The sequence below is a fragment of the Ischnura elegans genome, chromosome 3 (assembly GCF_921293095.1).
Source record: "Ischnura elegans chromosome 3, ioIscEleg1.1, whole genome shotgun sequence".
NCBI lineage: Eukaryota > Metazoa > Arthropoda > Insecta > Odonata > Coenagrionidae > Ischnura > Ischnura elegans.
In genome coordinates, this window is record NC_060248.1 from 135425011 (window position 1) to 135446767 (window position 21757).

The following is a 21757-nucleotide window of genomic DNA, read 5'->3' on the forward strand; positions in this document are numbered from 1 at the left end:
AGCACGCAAAAAATATTATGACGCGTTTTGTGATAAGAATGTTTTCTCGAAATACCTGAGAAAGTGGAATCAAAGCTCGAGGACAGATGAGCATTTCAAAGAGATGTTCAAAAGCTGGTTGCAGAAGGAAATGAAATTCGCTCCAGAAGCATATCAATACCTCCCTCTCGCATCTAGTGAGTGCAAATGATTACCGTGTATACACAGTCGGCGAATGTATGCAGTGTATAAAAATAATCACTCATTAATCTCAATCATCATATTTATAAAAGTGAAGTTTTAATTCAGGATTTCATTTCAGACAAGATGAAATTACGTGTAAATATAAAATTATAATGAATAAGTAAGAAATATTGGACCCGTTTCCATAATTTTGAAAAATCTACGAATAAATGCTTTATGTGTATGAAATGTAATTATTAATGTGATTTGTAATTTTCACGACAGGTATCGATGAAAGACTTATTCATAGACTTTCAGTGATATTAAAATCTCTGTTCTGCGGCTATTAGATAAATAATGAAGCCTTCAGCCAGTATTGCATTGAAATAGCTGAGTTGTACATCAATTATGGTTGGTATTATATTATGCTCATGGTACATAAAGTGCTGATACATGGAACAGCAATTTCCAAAGAATCCTTTCTTACAATCGAAGTTTTAACGGAGGAAGCATTGGAGATCAGGAACATAGACATGAGGAAATTCCGAGAGCATAGTACAAGAAAATACCCAAGAATGTTAAATTATGAAGATATCTTTCGAAGGCTCCTTTAAATATCTGAATCATACATTTTAATTACATCAGGAGTTACAAAAAACGATGTCAGCCTATCAGGTGAGGTGAAAATTTTCTAATTTTAAGTGATTCGCAGAGCGACAATGAGTCCGATGGGGTGACATCGGACGACGATTCTTTTAAAATTTGTTCTTTGTGATACATGAAAGCGATTTTATTGCAATTCTAACATTATTTTCCTTAATGTTCTTAATATCAGTCATTTATTTCATCTAATGTGACTTATCAAATACATGGAAGCCAAAAATGAGTGAGTGTGCGTATTTTTTTCCGACTTTGGTATCTCACCGACTATGCTGATGGTCGCGGGTTCGAATCTCACCAATTTCATGTGTAAATTCTATAATGGGTTTTAACAACAATTTATACATCTTTTACCTTAAAATTATACTATTTTAAGCTCCCCACGAACACCAAGTTATCGCCAATCGCAATGACATCTATATCGAGATTTTCTAAAAATAATTTTTTAAATAATAACAGCTCAAAAAATGCTAAAATGAAGAGACACCGTAAAAATAATGCCAAAATCAGATTCAGACGATCAAAATCAGTAAGAGACACCCACTTTTGTTGCTGTTTTAGCTAAAATTACGACGTTATTAATTTTGGCCAGCTTTTTTCGATTTGTGACCACTGTGCGCCGCGCTCTACTTTTAGTTAATATACTAATGTTTTTTTAACAGTACTGTATGTATTTTATGGCGTTTCAATAGGTTTTCTATTAAATTTAGGAGAGTTGTTTTATTGCTACCTATGTTTTTGGTTTTTGTTTTGCTTTTGCAGGCAGATTGTTGAAAATTGTTATTTTGATTATGTTCCAATTATAATTGAAACTTGGGCACTGAAAACGTTTCATCTCCCCAGACTGAATAACGGAAACATCAAACGGAGAGATGTGATTGAAAGTGAGGAATGAGTATGTAATGGCAACCAGACATCGAGGAGTTCTGTTTCCCCTGAGAAACGAGGACGGACGTCACTGACCACCCGCCGAGGAGATCGAAACTCATTAATTTCCGCGAATCGCCTTGAGAGGCGCGACGCGCGAGGGGGCCACAGAGGCCGAGGCGAGGCCAGAGGGCGTCGCGACAGCCAATGCCAATGGCTCACTTGTGTGCATTAGGAAAGCTCTCTACAAGATGATGAAGCAACCTTATCCAAAGTTACGCAAATCTGGCACTCCTAACCAAACCGTCATTTCAAGAATTGTGGCTGGAATGAACAGATACATCGAAATAATAATTTACAGATCATTGGGAAGGAGAGAGATCATGAGGACCACACAAATTTCAGAAAACCTACCACCAGAGAGACGTAACCAGAAAATTTACGTAACCAAACCAAACGGACGAGACGTAAACAAACGAGACGTAACAAAAAAAACCAGGGGAGGGTGATCCACATTGGGATTGGATAAATTTCGTGTGGGGTTGGGTTTGAGGTATTATACAGAAGATTTTGGGGGTTCATGAAGGCTGAAAATCTTCGCGATCGAATTGAAATTTGGCTTTGCGTATTTTCAGCCACAACATATTGAATAGCATCTTGCGTTTTCCCCCGAGGGAATAATTAACGGGGAGTGTAATTATTGATGACATCTTCGCAATTATCTTTCGGCAGCTTAGGCCAATTGAATAAAACTTTCGCATGGAGATGTACATCATTTAGAGTCGTGTTGTTTAATAGCTTTCAGGATGTCACCTACATACGTAATTACAGTGAAAAGTTTGCAAAATTCTAGTGACATTTTCTTTGTTTGATAATCAAAGCTCTTGTAAGATGATAACGCGATTACGCACGTAAATTCAAGTGGATGGGATGGATTTACAACAGCGTGAGAATTGTAAAGACAATGGTTAGTGGAGGGAAATAAAAAAGGAGATTAAATAGGAAGTGATTTTGTATGCAAATGCTATTGATAAGGGCTCCAGACATGTGATTGGGTAGTACTCATAAATGATGAAATTAAAGCGTTGGGAATCGTCTGCATTTGTCACATTCTGCAATGAGGGAAGTCAAGATAAACATTCCTCAAGGCGATTCATACACTTTCTATGACTTAACTTGTAAATTCGCGAAAATTTTCACTGACATTGATGGGGATGGCGGGCCGGATGTTACCAAGAAGCGACACAGAGCACATTTTTAAGACGCGGGATGATGTTAGCGGCATTCAAAATACATTGACGAGAACATGGGGCCAGCATAGGAATCCTCGGATAGCCTCGAATCAATGCATTCATAGGATGCATTGATTCGAGGAGCATACAAATAAAAGTATATGGAAAGATGATGAACATATCTAATTTACTTACAGAGATATGGAACTACGACCCAAGTGTTTCCACTAGGTAGGAACATAAAAGTTCCCGTTGGCCCATCAAGTTTCGCCACTATGAGCCATGCATGTGCCTTTCGACTTCTTCTTACAATTAGCCCAGTTCCAATTGCTGATTAAATAAATTGCATTAAAATAAAAAAAATGGCGAAAGGCAAAAAATAAAAAAAATTGGTATCTGCAGTAAAAGAAATAAAATGAAATGAGAAAAAATGAAATAAAATAAAAAATGAAGAAAAAAATAATTATTTTGTTAGCATAAGCTAATTGTTTACTGATTCATATGTATGGATGTTAAATTCAAAGTTTCTGCAAACGCTAACAAACTCTACACTCACAGCACTGAAAATACCCCCAAAATGTATCAAACTGGCTGGTTTGGGCGTCAATTGACATACCTTAATAACTATAGTGTACATTGTCGAAACCCTAGTCGGTTAAGGAGCAAAACGGTGGAAATAAAACCACTGTCTTATCTTCATCATGGCATCGACAATTGCTTCACCGGACTGCTGCTGGATTCACCGTTGATGTTGATTACGGAAAAAGAACATGAGAATTATGGAGGGAGCGTAGTGGTGAGGGTAAGTAGGGCGACCTCTACGGAGAGAGAGAGCCGTGGCTGTCCCATTCATTTCTCTGACAAGGGCGGCAGCGACCTTGACATCTGTTTCGCCCGGGACCAAACTCTTCGACGGCGAGTGCGTGACCTTGGTTGTGATGCGCCGCCGAAACTCACATTTGGGGTCACCCATATAGGGATGGTTGTCACAAAAATCAACTGATTGCAGCGTCAAAGCTCATTTCAAAGGAAATTTACTAGTCCCGTAGGAAAAGTAACTTTGCTGAAAAGACATCGATTAAATTGGAAGTCGAGAAATAATAACTTTTCCATTGAAGTTACTTTATAAGCTATTTTCAGTTTAATTTCAGTAATGATTTTCTGAATCCGGATGCTCTGAAATAATGTATTCATTTTCATTATTGACATTATGCACCCGTATTTCCACTTGTTTCATTGGAGGAAGGATGAATATTCTGAAGAAATAGAGACCAACTCTATGGAGCTCTTAGATATGCTGGGGGAAAAATCGGCCAGAATAATGTCCGCCAAAAATTGGCGAGTAAACTAACTAAAGGTAGAGATGATCATAATGTTAATGCATAGTTTTTACAAACTTGAAGTTAAGTTCTTGAAAATTTATATTCTCATAAGCAATAGAACATAGATTAGAAGCTCCGTTGTTAACGATTGAGAATATGCCTACTCATTTCTCGATGAAAATAAATTCTAAAAAGTAATGGAGGCGTTCAGAGATTATTCCCTTACATGATAAAAAATAGCAGCGTTTGGGAATTACACCGTTCTTACCATCATATTGTCAGGTGTGGTAAAGCGATAGTGTTAAGGTATATTCCGCAAACCAAACCAAATGATCCCATTGCAATAATTCATTAGTGCTAACTGAAAGGCGTATGTCTATGACTATCAACGGTTGGTTTTCGAGGAGTTTAGAAACAATATAAACAGCACAGAAGGATGATGACGTCAGTATGGGGTTGTTGGAATTTAGCTCATTTGATAACTTGAAAGTTTTCTAATTTACATGAGAATAAAACACACACATGCTTCGTTAAAAATTTTATTTTTTACCTTTACAAACTTGTTCTAACTATTTATGAATCAAACTCAACTATCATAGAATTCTTTTCGGATAAATATCCATTAATGTGAGAATTTATATAAAATCAATACATTGTAACGCAGATAAACATTTTATTTGCACAATAAATATGAAACAACATAGAAATAATGACCAACATTTTCATGTAAGTACAACGAGAATTAATTACTTTAACTAATGCGCGAGGGGTCCAACCGTAAAATTCATGTTTCCAAGGTTACACAAACAATACGATGAAACACATGAGCATAAAGAACACAGTTGGCAAGTCACACTCTAAAAACGATTCTTGCTTGAAACCAAGATGCATTAAGTGGGGTGGCGTGATGAATCACAGAAGACCAACAAAAACGCATACGATGCAGCGATTCATCAAGGTACCATCGGCAACGAGGGTCATCGCCTAGGAGGGGATTGGACACGTCCAATTCAATATTTGGGGTCAATGTTTACGTCCCCCTCAATATAAAATTGAAACAATGGAACTCCAGTAACACTGAAATAATTTATGTCGACTTAATTTAACCTCCTAATTGCTTGAAAAGTGTATCGAGAGATAATTACAAAAAAACTCTCAAAATACGTCCCCTCATATAAATAATAGCAAATGACGCCCATGTGCCATCCTAAAAGACGTTTACTAGCAAGCTCAACGTAAACAGAAGCTCGTGAAGTATTTCATTAGTGTGCCTATAAAAATTCTTGTTAATTACACTACCTCTCCTAATGACATGTATAAAATTTATAATAGAAAATTCTGTCGGCGTTGGTAGGCTATCTAATCACTCCGGTTCAGGAATGTGGGATGGAATGTGGATCGCAGATTGAACTAGATGGGACCAAACTAAGTGTAGGTATCATCAACCCCTAGACGGTAACTTAACGCATGACCTACCCAGATCATGCGCCACCAATTTCAAGCAAATACATGCACTCTCACTCAAAAGTAAAGGAACATGAGGGCAGAGGACATGTTTCCACGTGGCGAGAACAAATCCCTCACTAACAAGAGATGAGTTTTGTCCCTCTTGAAAATGTATGTACATGACTCTACCAGGCTCATGCCGTAGGACTCAGGGCCGAATTCCAGAACGTTACTTAAGTTTCATTTGATCCTGACTCAAAATCGACTCGGTTGACTCGTTGGTGTTACGAGAACTCATTTGAGAGTCCCAAGAGTCGATCAGATTAATCTCCTCACTCGGCGAGTTGAGCCCCAACTCAAATTGAGTCGCCAAGCTCCAAGATGTCCGCTATCGCCACGTCATGTTTTTGAAACGAAATAGCGCCCGTAAATATACCTCCAAACGTGGTATTGTACAGCATTAATTCTAATTTTTGACGAGCATGACACCACGAGTGATAAGAGATTAGATAAATTTATTATTTCGTAAATGCTGAACGTTACCTCAATTTCGTTTCGTAACGTTTCGTGAACGTTACCTCAATTACTGTAGCACAAGTTAGCTGGGTTGAAGTTAGTTTATTAAATACGAACTCTAAATCAAACTCAACTCGAGTGTGAGATCTGAAGGGACGATTGAGGATCCAAGGTAGAGTCGGGTTCTGGAATTCGGCCCACAGAATCATATATGACTTCAACCCTCCAATATGAGCTGAAAATAAAATGGTACAATTCACAAGCGGTGCACCTAAAGCACGACAGCGGACCAAATGTGTGCTCCCAGAGTCCACCGATGCCACAAGTTACATTAGAGACAATATTAAGTGCACGCTATCACAACTAGAAACTGGATACCCAGGACGGTCCTAAGACATGCATCCACAATTCGTTTGTGCAACTAACCACTCCCTGGTTTCATTAGTTACAAACGACTCCAAAATATTTCACTCCGATTTTCACGGAAGAAGTGGTCGCACCAGCATTAGCGCGAGGTCATTAATCAATGAACATCACGCGGCAAGTTCGCAATACCCTCAAAGCGAGAGGCCAGGGGTTCAGTTGCGAAGATAACACGGCAATATGCAAAGCAAGCAGGAAACGGTTTATATACCGCTCCAATGAATTATAAAAGCTAAGGATAATAGGCCATATTATTTTCTGACGGGTGTATTCTTCGAAATTCGAAACATAATAATTTGAAACTGGAGTGAAGTCTCTAATTATGGAGTTATAGACTCTGCATGGGTACTCCGAAATTAGCCCACTGGATTGGTAGAATAAACATTGGCGAATCGAAGAGATAACAGTGAGCAAAATTCATGAAGCAGTCGCGTATGCTTAGAGCTCCAGACAGATGATTGGGTAGTACTCATTGATGATTGATTCTGAGATGTGAATTTTCAGAACCGATAATGACAGCTCTTTCGAAAGTCTAGGCCTATTCACCAGATGCGATGATTCGAGAAGCATGTGACTGACTAACTGACCTTTAACTACGATGGTATTAGTTGCTGGAGCACAATAGAATAAAGATCCATGGAGTCGTAAAAAATAAAATACTGGGGTATTCCGCAGTGCCTAACGACCATTTGCCACCTTGAAGAAAACCTAATTCGAAAGGAGTTCCGGACGTCATGTCATCGACGGATAAAGGCAATCCGTTATAACGCCACATTTTCAAATAGTCTTCCGACGAGATGAAATGATCGTTGAATCCGCCAACATCATCTGTAAGTGATGATAGAGGCGCCGCAACAGAGAAGTCCCATGATTCTGCGCTTTAGGGAGGAAGATGAGGTATCCCCAAACATCGATAGGCAACAAGCCAAGAGGACATGACTGATTGGTAGACGCTGGCGTATTTCTGAAATCCTGCATCGGAGGCACTTATAGTCTTTTAAACTCTGGTCTGGTGATCCCGATGACTGGACCTCCTCATTCGAAACCCATTCACATTTGGTATCGAGCTCCTGCTTCTCGAAGGGGTGTGCGTCAACGTATAAATCGAATGATCACACTGCCAATCGGCGGAGCCCTCTTTCAGGGACTGTGATGAAAAGATACGGCGAAGTACAACTATATATAAAAATGCATTGGTAGAAAAAACAGGTCGTATATTGGTAGCGACATATGTATATAATACTTTCTGATTTTGGCAAATCGTACATAATAACCTGGCCTTTTGTTATCGGGCAAAGCGTATTGGTTAAATATATTTATTTATTTATTTATGCATTTATAAACTCTCTTCTTTTTTACTAGCACCAGACGACTAATCACAACCGACCTTCCCTTCCAAGTGCAGTGGGAGGGCGCGAACCCACAGGTTACACGAATCCGCCGTCCATTGGACGAGAGCAGGTGAGCCGCTTCACGAGCAGGGGTAGAAGGTGGGGGCTGGGATGCGGCTGCCCGGCTTGGAGTCCTTCCTGGGACTGGGGGCCGGGGCCCTCGCCTGGGGCCCGCCCTCTTTGGGCCCTCCCCCCTCCGCCAGCTTCCCCTCCACGATGGCCGCGTACCTCCGGATCAACTCCCGCATTTGCCTGAGCACCTTGGCGTCCTCCTCGCCCTCCGCCCGCGACTCCCTCAGCATCTGCTCCAGCAACGGCGCCACCTCGGGCACCCGTGTTGGCGAGGGCTGCAGCGACGCCGGCAGCGAGCCCTTGTGGCGCCTGTGGTCCAAGTGAAGGCTCCTGCTCGGCATCGGCTGCTGCTGCTGCTGGCCAGAATTCCAGGCTCGCCTTCTGGGCGGCGCGGACTGCGAGCCGCAAGCCAGGGACGCCGGCAGACTCCTCCTTGGAGAGGGCGTCGGCGGCGACGAGGATCCCGCGCCGGGTCTGTGGGCAGACCGTAAATACACATACTCAAGGAATACATTCGAAAAATTCTAATTGAACTACAATGCCCGTAAACACGAAAAACTCGTCAATGTTAATCATAATTATTTATTGCGTTAATTTGCGGGAAGAGCACATCCCATTGCAGTGAACAACCGAAGCCTCTCAAACTGAAAACCCATCTGTGGTTATTTACGGGAATTATTTAAACTCACGGCTAGAGACGGACCCACACACACACATACGACCCCACTGAGATATGTGAGTTATCACCAGGGTTGGCAAGTGAAACGAAAAGAAAATGATTCGTTTCGAGCGAAACGAAAATACGAGGCACTTTCGCTCCTGCACGAGATTAAAATCACCAAAAAGTTCAGTTTCGACCTGGGACGAAACGTTACTCCCGGGAACGAAACTAAATTATTTGAAACTTCAATGCTCATAGTTAAGAGTTTCAATCTCAAAATTTGAGTGGAGGAGAATGAGATAGAATAGTTTCGACTCATTACGTTTGACATGCGAGTAGAGAGGTTAAAATAATTGAACTTACAAATCGAATGAGCAGTTTTCGTTCACAGTTCTCCTGTTAATGGTAAAAATATGAGTGCACCATGCATTTAATGGCGGTAGGCCGAACCTCTACTTCATTCAACCACACTTCGTACTCGGTGTGTGGGTCGAAACTAAACTGTTCGAAGGTGAATCACGTGGTCCCTCCCTCCGGTGCGAAACATTATCTGCGTTTCGTTTCGTCCCATAGTTTCACTTTCGTTTCGACCCGAAGTAGTTTTCACTCCGATTTCGTTTCGACCCTGAGTTCAGCTCCCTGAGTTTAATTATTTTTCGTTTCTACATTTAGATTCTGGGAACGAAACTATTGAAATCTCACTGGTTTTGACTTTCGTTTCACTTGCCATTCCTGGTTATCACACGTGAGGCAAAAATATTTCGCAGGGCTGATAACACCCAGAGTGCCTTGGATAAAACCTGGAGTTTTTGACAGGGCTGATGGGATCCTGTCATGACAACAGAAGCAGCCAACTCATTCATGCAGACATCCACTCACAATCTCAAATTGAAATTGCTGGAGAATATTTTTCAGGAGGAGAGCAGTGTAACTGGAGCAAGGCGAGCGCGTCGCTAAGGCCCACTGCAACGAGCTGAAGGGAAAGCATTGGTATAATTAGAGTTGAAAATTCTATAATTTCTGTTGCACATAATAATGTAGCGGGATGATTACTACATGCATTTTACATCTATTTGCTACGTATTTAGTAAAATTCACGTCAGTCTTACGCCTGATTTAAAAGATTTTAGCCGTGAGATGTAGTTACAGTGGACGCAAGAAAATAGATACCGTTAAATACATTTCTAAAGGACTTTCAGGAATTTCAACTTCTTGTGCAAACGATGAAATACGGGAGCCTTAGAGTCGATTGAGAGATGGCGAGAGTATGCGCTTTAGCGAGTCTAAGAGGGAAGTTAAAAATGGAAGGGGTGTTCGAAAAAAGAATCACGCACCCTCATCGGTTGAATAATACGAGAAGAGAAAAAGTGCGACACAATTTGAGTTCGGGATCTCCATAAAACGTGGGCATACTTTCCGATGGGGAAATGGGGAGAACTGCCGGTAGTCGGTAATTTGCCGAGAATGACAATGGATTTTCCATAATCCTATCAAATTGAAAGCCTGCCATCCATTCAAAGTGATCGAAAATAATTGGAAAGTAGGAGTGTGGCAGGTTGTGTACTATTATTCGCCTGTTGAACTCTCCGAAAAAATGTGGTAAGAAAATTCAAATTTGGCGGGTTTTAGGGGGGCCGTTTATGGGAATGGAGAAGTAAGTGGTGCATCTCATGAATTACTCATCTATCCAGAGTTCAAGTAATTTATAACTTTCGAGATACGTTAAATCGTTTTGGAGCTAGAGCCATCCAAATGAGTGAAAGAACCTGAAATATCCAAGAATCCCATGCCACATTGAATTTTTTTGGGGGAGGAGGTGAAAGGATGGTGTTTTCGGCATTTCCCTCCGAATCGATTTCACGTTCTCCGCGAAGATTTCCTTCTGGTGAGGGCAGCCCATCATCACATCGTCACCGTCTTACCTGCGGAAGGTGTCCGGCGTGAGCGCGGGCCGCGCGGATCGGGCCCTCCCGCCGGCCCACGTGTTCTTCCCGCCGTCATCGGGCCTCTCTGCCGATCGGAGGCGCACGCTGCGGTTGGCCATGACGTGCCGCTCTGCGGCGGCCAGGCCCGCGTCGCCCCCCGCGCTTCTGCTCCTCGTCATCCGCGATACGGTGGAGGAGGGGGAGCGGGGCGCGGCGGGTGCGGCGGCGGGTGCCTGGCGCCGCCGCGGGGAGCCGCCCTCCGCGACCACGACCCGCTTCTCGGGTGCGGGCGAGCGCTTGGGTGCGGGGCGCGGCGGTGCTGCCACCGCACGCTGGGCCACACTCGACTCTTCGGCGGAGAGGGTGGAGCTGCAGTCCGACGACGCCGAGGCGGTGGCCAGGCGAGAATCGGGGCGGCCTGCGAAAGAGAAGCAGGGTCAGTCAGCAACAGGGGACACTCCTCCTGCCCTCGCAAATACGCGCGGGTCTGAAAGCACTCAATTCGCTTTGGAATATACTGGAAACAGAGGGAATATCATTTCATCAAAATCATCAGAAATTTATCCCAGCATTAGCAATATTTATCCGATACAATGAATGATTTACGACTGTCGAAAAAACGGTAGCTCCGCTATGAACGCTATTCTCTCTGATCAAGTTCTTGTTAGATTAAAAAAGAAACGTTGTTATATTCCGCTTCATGTATTGACTTATGGAGGGGGGATTCTCCGGTACTGCTGCCACCATCTATTGGCCTAATTTCACAGTAAATATTCAGTGCCCATGCATTGGTGGAGTGCAAAAAAAAAAGAAACCGACGATGGAGTAATATGTGATTTGGAGAATAAAAAGCTGCGAAAATAACAGGAGGATTGTGGCGGCCCACATTCAAGATTAGCCTGGGAAGACTGCTATGAGAGATGGAGCAGTGGAGGGGCGCAGCTAGGAATTAAGGCTGGGGGTGGGGGGGGGCTTAGGTGCAACTAATACCGGGGTGTGTGGGGGTATGGAATACCCACCAGGATAAGCGGTAAGTGCCAAATATTAATAAATTGTGGAATTTTAAGATAAATGGTTCAAAATGTTGAGTTTAACGGCTTTCTAAGGGATATTTCATTAATCCTTAAACTATTCTGTTAGTAATATCTATCCAATTAACTAAAATGGATTAAACATAAAAATTTCTCTGAAGCAGTGTATTAGTTGACGAAAAGAATACGAGCAGGAGAATGCATTCACGCGGACTGAAGACTGGCCGACTTTGGAGACATCGAATTACATACTTACTCTACGAAAGTTTTCTTAGCCCATTCCCAAGAGCTGTCGACAAAGCACGCCATTGAGTCAGGGAAATCCTCGAGCACTTTAGCAAATACAAGTGGCCGAAATCACGCTTGTAAACAACCAGGTGCGCGTAAGATGACGGGCGCTTTGGAAACAAACGCAGCTTTTTAGACGGTGAAATGTGAGTGGCGAGGGGAGGGAGCGATTGTGACCAAGTCAAGGGTCTGGAAGGGAACACTAAAAATAAAACTCTCTCTTTGCGTGACACGATCATCGACCACATGAGTGAGTTCGCACGCTTTCTCGAGGCTTTCACGCATTTATTGTAAGACAATCAGCAAAAAATTCTTCGCTCACGTTAGTTCTGACTTTGGTCGATGTATCCTTTTATGTTGGCCTTTGCCACTTCAATCGAGGAAATCTATACAACTTCTTCTAGTACGAATAAAAAATAAAAAGGTACTCAGACTCGTATTCAATAAGCGTAATCCAAGGAGGAATTTAAGCACGGTAAAGTACAGGAACATACTGAGGTGGAGTCAGGGGCGGATTCAGCTTTAAATTTGAGGGGGGCGGTTATGATCTGCGTCCGGGGAGTATGGAATACCCCCCTCTGGAGAGAGGGACCTTTTCCCGGGGGCTAAATGTAAAAAAAATTATTTTTTACATATTTACGGAGCCAAAGATATCGTTTATATTCTAAAAACAGATGAAATTGAACAATTTTAGACATGTTATGATATTAAAACTATTACATTAATAAAAATTCTAAATGTTTGAAATATAATTTCAGATAAAATTTGGGGGTTAGAAATAAAATTTGGGGGTGGGGGTCACGATCCTTGTGTCCCCCCTTGATCCGCCACTAAGTGGAGTTCCCAGAGAGTATATCTATTTTACAATCCAATATTGAATGGACAGCAAGATAATGGGTGAGGGGGTCTAGGGACGACGCATCAGATGTGGGTATTTATTGAGGAGTAATACATATATTAAGTAAGGTTCACATAAAGGAAGATATTAGATAAGTGCCAACTCTTCCCTTTGCCGGTCTGCTCGCGTTGCAATAGGGAACTTGCATACATTTCAGATATAATCAAGAGCCCCAAAATTATATAAATACATATGTTTGCATACTACGGTGAAAGTTTTTTATTATTTTATGACGTGGTTTGCGATATTTAATTCATCAAAGTTCCGGGAATTTTCAAACACAAGTGAGAATCGAAAACGCCCGATGATTGGCTGGTAGAAAAGTGACGTTATTATTCAGTACGAGGACGCACGGCGGCACGGACATGGTAGAGGTTGTATGCTTGAATACAAGCGACGGCGTGCTTACGATCCATTTATTGAAGTGCAGACGTATCGGAGTTATTTATTGTGACTACAGGACTATTATTTTATCTATTTTTCTTTCATTGATAGATTGCGTGAAGATGAAGGAATGTGGTTATTCTTAGACTGATCCTAGCAAGCTTCCTGTAACTGATTCCATCATGATAACAGTGTATTTTAGTGAAACTGTAGCCTTCGTCGGCGCCGAAAGTCGATGCCGGAAATGGAAAGGTAGCTGATGTGCATCTAAAATGTTTTGTAGTTCATAACAAAGTGAGACTTGCGTGTAATATTGGCGAAAGCGTATACTCATGTGAAATGTGTATTCTTTTGGAAGTCCGGTAGAGAGTCTTATGGTGAACTTATATTTTCTACCTCGAGGCTGTCGATGATACTTTCAACTTAAAAATACCTTGCCTGGAAGGCGACAGGAAGCTCTATAAGACTGAAATCTGATGAAGCTAGACTATTAATTGTTTCAATTAAGTAGCGATAATATGCACGAATTTCCAACACAATCTACCATCTTGTGACTCAAAAACCCCGAAGCCGCTTCCTATTCTGCAGAAAGAATCGGTCAATCGCACTTCGATCAATATAATAAACACAACGTCTTCAGGTGTTAATAACTTACTTTTGTAATTAAGGCCTTCCTAAAGTAACATTAAAATGTGAATATTTTCCAAACAGAGAATTTAATACATTTTGGGAGCTTTTCTCACGATATATCTGAAACCTACTCTAAAGGCGAGCTCATCGTCATTGCGATCGGTTGTCACTTAAAAATTCCGAATCGGAAATCCTAGAGGGATGACCGTCGACGATGACCGTGATCACCTGCACTCTCACTATCACTGGAACCCGTGGTGAAAATATCATCCCAATCCAATTTCTATTTGGTTTTAACTGGGGAAAGAGCAACATATGAGAGAACTGCACAATGCACATTCTTTGGGCAACTTTGGATTTGACTTTCCCTCAAACACCCCATTTCCCCTGTGGTGCACATCAGTCGTACTTTATACGACGGCCTGACAACCTTTATTTGGATCCTTGCGGTTTATCCTGACAATCAACTAAATGGAAATTGCTGATCCACAAATGTCTTCTTATCTTCACAGTTTCCAAATCAAGGGCCGCGAAACATTCCTCTTGTGACTCAAATTTTTCTGAAAAGCAAGCAACGGCGTAGAATAAAATAAAAGAATGCTGCGATTCATTTTTTGTGACCACCTCTGGATTCCATTCTTTATCCATCTACAACTTCCTTTATAATGCGTCTCCTATACATTCTCACTGCATGCAGCTGCTTATTTACCCGTCGCGGCCCCTTTGGCAACATAGCATTAAAGAGTTGATTAATATTCACAAATATCAATATTTTATAGATTATGGGTCATAGAAAAATTACACATAAATTGAAAGTGTTTCTGTCAGTTTTATTTCACCTTTCGGTGTAAACTATGGGACAATATAATTTTTAATATTTTCATTATTTTATAACAAAATATGTATAAGTTCTAAAAATACCCAAAAGCCATTTTATTAATCCGCACCTATGAGTGTATATTACTGTGGAAGATGAATGTTGTAGACGTAGTAGTTTTCCCTAAGTTGAGTTGCAAAGTTCATGAAGTTGACAAAACGGCTAATTTTTCGGTGCGCGGAGTCATTTATTGCACTGGCCGTGTCTAAATTTTTGAATTTTTTGTAATAAAATAAATCAGAATTTAGGATAAAATTTCCTTTAAAATGACGCATATTTCATTATTATAGCATGCAGTGAAGCCAGGATATAAATTTACAAAGTACAGCGCCACATCATTTTGACACCGACAGTAGAAGAAAACGCTGTCTTCTTGGCTGGCACTCGAATGCATGAGTATCAACGTTGCTCTTTATTTTCATATTTCCTCCCTTGATTTTAAACATCATGGAATTTTCTATGCCCCTCCGTAACTGAAATTGAACAAGTGCCATAAATAATTCGAGTCCATCGTACCCATCGAGAAACAAGTATCTCGATTTTTGTTGAGAAGTTGAGTTTTTATTCTACGGCGGCCGAATTATAGAAAAATCTCAGTTTCAAGTTATTCAGTCGATGAAATATGGAAATATTATTTATATTAAAGTTATCTTCGCTGACATAGCACACGGGTTATTCATTCCGTTTATTATACTCTTATTTTTCCGTAACGCTCATCCCGACAGACGGGAGGCATGCATCGAGGCTTTTCTTCTAATTTTCTCCGTGGGAATGCAGACGAAATTTTTTTCTGGGGTGTTATTGCACAGAGGAGCAATGCACCACTGGTAATTTTTCCTTATTTCAGCCATGTTCTTCTTTAAACGCAACGTGGCTCTTCCAAACCTGCAGCTGCTGGGCTTGGATCTTGGACTCCTACTGAATTATGACGTCACGGCGTAATATTAGTGGGGGCCGTATTTTTTAGCCCGCGAAACTCGGGAGACTTTTGGGAGTCATTTTCTAGTGTATAAACTGAATTTTAAGCGGAAAAAAGTATATTTCGGTACTAAGTGTTTACTGTAGTATATCAGCATACTGTTGGAATATTTCTCGGGTTTCCCACCGGGTGTCGTATCGGGTTTTACTTCCCAACGTTTCCATGACTAAGTCCGTCATCGTCATCAGGGGTTAATGTTGAGCCAAGTTTTTTCTCCGGTATTTATACTCATGAGGGCCGCTCAAGTGGGCCCTGATTGGTCCTTTCTGAATTGGGGTGATTTATAGTGATTGATCACTGACTTCCACGTATTACTTAACTGGAAGCCTTTGTCTCTGTTTAGGTTCTTTTGGTGTATGTTGATTTGTATGGCTTCTTTGACAATTCGATCCCAGTAGTTGTCTGTGCGGCATAGCACTTTGGTACTTTTAAAATCTACTCGGTGACCGAGGTCCAGGCAATGCTCTGCCACCGCTGATTTCAGTGGGTGGAACAAGCGTATGCATCGTTCGTGTTCCGTCAGCCTTTTTTCTATGGTGCGGCCTGTTTCCCCAATGTAAACGTGGCCACATTCACATGGGATGCTGTATACTCCCGACGTCTTGAGGCCCAGGTCATCTTTCGGTGTTCCGATGCAGGTCTTTATCTTGCTGGACGGTTTGTGTATCGCTTCTATGTTATGTCTCTTGAGTATTCGGGATATTTTGTTGCTGACACTGGAGATGTAGGGGAGACAGGCTCAGGATACCGGTTTCTCCAAATCTCTCTCTTTCTGCAAATCTGGGTACGATCTTCTCGTCCCTGCATCTCAAAAGAAATGCGAGGTGGCTAAGATGGTTGGCTCTATCCTTCCGTAGTTGCTCGACTCGACGAATACTGCGGTGCATCTCCTCCCCGTAGAGGCGTACGATGTAGAATCTGAGTTTTCCCGGCGTATGCTCTGCAGGAATATTTCTCGGGTTTCCCACCGGGTGTCGGGAAATATCCATGGTGCCGGGAGTCGGGAATAATCCAGGAAATTTATATCCAGTGTAGGAGAGCGCGGTCGACTGCTTAGGGCATGGACTCTTGGGGGAAACCCAAGAGGTGGGGGCGTGAAGCCCTCAACGGAAAAAGGGCTTTTGGGCCCGTTGTAAAAGAGAGAGAATAAAGAGTTGTGTTTTGAACCTCGAAGTGAGCGAACGTTATTTGGAATATCCTTCTCCAGCGAACCGGCGCTACATCCAGGAAAGCGATATTTAAAAAATGGAATTACATACTACATTTTGATCAAGAGTATTAAATCATCATCATAGTATCAGAGTATCGTAGAGTTGCTATGTTTAATTGCTACAGTTAATTACGGAGGAACTAATAATAATAAATTCTACTTAAATTCATAATATAAATTAATTTATTGCAGATATTTATATTTTTTGAAATAAAAACCATTTAAAAATAATTTTTAATGAAATTATGCTCTCTATCCAGACTTTTGTTGTTTTCAAAATCGTAAGTATGAAAGCAAATCTATTGTTCCATAGGTCTTTATTGTAAAAGCAAGCAAGCCCTAATGAAATTAAAATAGTACTTTTTTACATTTATAGATGAGTGAGATAAAGTTATTAATGTATGCAAAATACCTATGACTTTATAATTCTCAATATTCTCGTTACTAGAGAGCTTCAAAGTTCGCGAAAATTACTAAATTCTTTCGCGCCACAAGAACGACTCGTGACGTCAGAATGCGAGTAAGCAGATTCGCTCCATAGCAATAACAAACAGTAACAACGATAACAAACAGCTACGACGATACTGATTCATAACTTGAAGGGTGAGTCAACAACAGATGTGAATAGTTCTAAAGATTTTACGGTGTATGTATTGCGCTATGGCTGACTCCAACTTCGTAAAGGCGCATTCTAAGAGCATTCTGAAGCTATATTACCTAATTCATGGTCGCTTATTTCTTTTCCGGCAATGAATATGTCTCGGCACTGAGTTGAGAAGCCTCGAAATTGAAATTTAACATATGGTGATTCAGCACTTGGATAGGTTAAATTGAAAATAAATTTGAGCATTTGGACTGCTGGGGCTAAGGTGTCACTAGAAATTATATGCAGTGAGAACTATAATCTTATATTGTGGAAATTGCTGTAGATGAGGTTGATGAGAAAAAGTTATAACCCTTTTTGTCACGACTGTTGCATCTTCCAATAAGCATATATTCTTTAAACCAGCCAATTATTTAGTATAAATATTTCACACGACCGATCGTGAAATTAACGTGTTTTGGTATGAAAAAATAAATTGTACTGAGAAAAAATACATAGACATACATGGGTTTTTCTAAAAGTGTGACAAATAGACTGTTGGCACCACTTGAAAGTATTGTTTACTGACGCCACGCTCGGCAAACATGGCGAGGCGACGGGTCGATCAGAGCGTAATACATTGACTATACTATTTTCAAAGTGGAAATTTACGAATAATACGCAGGTATTAGAAGAATTGCTTTTACTGTGATTTTCAGTGTGAAGGATTTTTTTTACCGCATAATCATCCATTTTCATTGGAATTCCCAATTGGAATAAGATTTTGAAAGGGTAACAAATTAAAAGCACAGTAAACCGCATAGCAGTGAAAATATCTCGAAGAGCCCTCATGGACTTTTTTTTATCTCTTTCATGGCATTATTATTTGAGAGAAGCTCACACACTATGTCATTGGTGCATAAACAGCCACTCACAAGATCAGACCTTAAAATGGGGTATTTGAGGGCAAATTAGCTTCGAAAAAATACCAAATTCACGAGAGATCAAGCGATGAGGCTAATTACTCTTTTTTGAGTTCCACAAGTGTCAAAGAGTGTTCTGTTAGATCGAGAAGTGTGAATTTTCATTACCGTTACTCTCATACGATGACTCGCAAAAAAACATGGACGGAGCCCGAATGGGTTCCCGAAGGTAGCCCCGCCATCCAGGCGAGGGACAAGCGCTCACTTAAAAGCCCACAAGTGACGGAAGACGCCCGATTGATTCAGTGGGGAGAACAGAAGAGGTCCCGCTAAATTCGCGATTATGAATCATAACATATTTTCAAATATTCTCCGAAGTTGTCCCTATTTATTTATTTAAGCATAATAATTCCACTTTTACTTGATGATTTAATAAGAGAAGCCAAAAGCTTAAACATTATTCTCGATTATTCTAAGAAAAAATTGTGAAAGATTGTGTATAATTTTAAAGAAGAACGATGTACTTCATGCTTGATGGCGATATTTGGTGGAACTTTGTGACAGGAAACATAATAAAAAAATGCACCGAGTTTTATGATCCACAAAAGTTAAATAGACCGATAAATTAAAGAAAATATTACTACGAGTTACACTTTTACGTAACCGCGGGGCACTGCAAGAGGTAAACCGAAAGAGTTCTTTCTTTGACTGCATTCCACATAGTGATACGGAGAATGGACTTACATCGTACACTTAACGTAGGGAAAGGGACTCTTTTGTAGACAAACAAACTCACTTTCAAGGCAAGAGCCTTCCATGTTCCATGTCCTCTTCTTCCCAGCCTCTAATACCTATTTAAAGGCATAGGTAATTAATTTTATGGCACTGCGGTTATCCCGATTGGATCGTTTCCGATATTTTCGTATTCATATTCTCTTTTTTGAATGCTTTTTCAAATATAGTTGTGCTTCTGGTGCGATGTCGAACGGTTCCTTTTAATGTGTCAGCTGCTCTTCTTGAAAGGCGAGGACTTCGATTTTATTTCTGTGTCGGCTAATTTCATGTACCCAACTTTAAAATCATCGACTTTGGTGGAAGTATCCGTTATACTCCATATTGACTACATTGGAATTTGTTAAGGGATTTTCTCGTACTATTTTTCTGATGAACTTCTTTTCGATCTTTTGATTGAAAAATAGTATGAACTTTACGAAATTTCGCATGGAACTACTAAGTTAACTATTTTCCTCAATTATATTTACTGATTCGAACTCCACCTCTTCCTGTTTATTTTAGTATAAACTTGTGTCTATCTTTAATTCCATTAAATTTAAGGCAACGGTATAAGTTTAGTAAAAACCTTAGATAGAAATGTCTCCCATTGAAATTTCACGTTTGCATCCTGCATAATATCCTATTGAAATGTAGCAAACAAACATTTAATGCAAAAAATTTTATGCAGGGAAATATATTGCTACAAAGTTGCGTTTTGCTACGGATAAGGCTCGTTGTAAGGCACTTAGTGAATTATTGAATGGAAGATTTTTTTCGAAATATGTGTGGAATGGAATGAATGTTCAAGAGTGCTCAATTGATTCCTCAAGCGCACCTAATGGAAAATGGGTCAAGACTGTAAAAGATTTTCCGAAAAACTTTCTCGAGTGCTTGATGAGTAAGTCATCCTCATCCCGTAAGTTCACATACTTGATTTTAAGTAATCTATAACCATTCCTTAAGTAGCGTTATGTTACATGTTGCTTTAGTTTAGCCAGTGCAGGTGGACGTCAAGTCGTACGTTTTCAGGGTTGAAGCGAGTGAACTAAAAGGAGGAAAACGAAAGGCCTTGGATCCTCCCATACCGCTGAAGCTCTTTCATTTGCAGCAACAATGAGTTTAAAGGAAGAAGGCAATGAGGCTGTCTCTTAGATACTAAAGCAATTTTCACTCCAAGGAGGTCAAGAAGGATTTTCGCCAAGTGGAGAAAAAGCGACGTATGAGAGTTTGATATGATGTCAGATGAAGGACCGATTTCTACAGATTCACGTCCCTCGTCGCATAGAAAGTGCACTTTAATTTGCAAATACGGCTTTGACAGCAGTTAGGATATGCGCGATATATGTGGGAACGACACCCTATGTCTCAAGACGTCTCGTTCGCGAGCTCCCTTGTGCCTCTTCGTTTGGTTAAGGATGAAATAGTTATCTAATCACCAAAGTTATCACAATTAATCTAGATATCCTCTCAAAATAGCCATCACATTCTCTTTAAATAAATCGACGAGTATTTGACAACCTAACTCTCTCATCTGAAATAACAGGTATTTTCAATTTCTTGCCCTCTACGATATTGATTCAAAGCACTATTTCTAAATTTAATCTGTTATTTTCTTCGCAATTTCTTCATGATGGCAATTTATATTACAGGAATCAACGCAAACGTTATTAAAAGGTTCGCTTTGATCTCGAAGGAAATTTCAAGAGGCCATCTTAAAATTATAACCTAGTAGAAAAGAATCCCTTAAAAGTAAAAGACTTAAGAAGTTACAGCTAGGTGACAGCATAGTAATATATTATACATTGTTACCCTTGGTATTGTATGCCACCAACCGGATATATAGTCTTCATTCACGGAGCTGATATTGCAAAAGAGTCCATTCTTACAATGGGATATCTGTCAAAGGAAGCAATAGAGGCGCGAAATAAGGACGTGAGAAAGTTCCGTGAACGATTAAGTAGAAAAATATCATTAGTGGCCACGGCCAACAAACTCACTTTCTAGGCAAGAGCCGTCGGTGCAGCTGTAACTTTTACTGTAACGGCAATGCTGCGACGTGGAAGGCAAGGGTAAACCAACACATTATCATCCCTAGGAGTCGCTACTCCTCTCACTTTTACATCATGACATGATGGAAGTTCCTCGAGTAAAATATCCCGGAGGTCAACTAGTCTACCATTCGGATCTACTGTCGAGGACTACTTGAAGGGGTACTTACATCGGTCAAGTGTCATAGAATGTTGAGGATAGGAACGTGGAATGTTAGATCACTTCGTACCTGCGGTATGCTAGAAAACTTGAAGGTGGAGATGGAAAGAATGAACCTCGACGTATGAGGAATCAGCGAAATGAAATGGCCCCAAGACGGAGACTTTTGGAGTGGAAGCTACAGAATGACTCACAGAGGATCGCTAAATGGTAATACTGGAGGGATAAAGCTTAGAAAGAGCGCTGGGATACGTGTTTAAAGCTACCCGCAGTTTAATGAAAGAATAGTAATGAT

The 21757-nt window shown here is 40.7% G+C and overlaps 1 protein-coding gene across 3 annotated transcripts in view; it reads right to left on the reverse strand.

Annotated features, from left to right (window-relative positions):
* Nucleotides 1-4768: 4768 nt before the first annotated feature.
* Nucleotides 4769-21757, reverse strand: part of LOC124156625 (GAS2-like protein 1) — a 329284-nt gene continuing 312295 nt past the window's right edge. For all 3 annotated transcript variants that reach the window (XM_046531275.1, XM_046531274.1, XM_046531276.1), the window contains 2 exons: nt 10675-11095; nt 4769-8565 (listed from right to left, as the gene is read on the reverse strand). In XM_046531275.1, the coding sequence (XP_046387231.1) occupies nt 8100-8565; nt 10675-11095 (887 nt within the window). In that variant the 3' untranslated portion in view covers nt 4769-8099. The remainder of the gene's footprint in view (nt 8566-10674; nt 11096-21757) is intronic.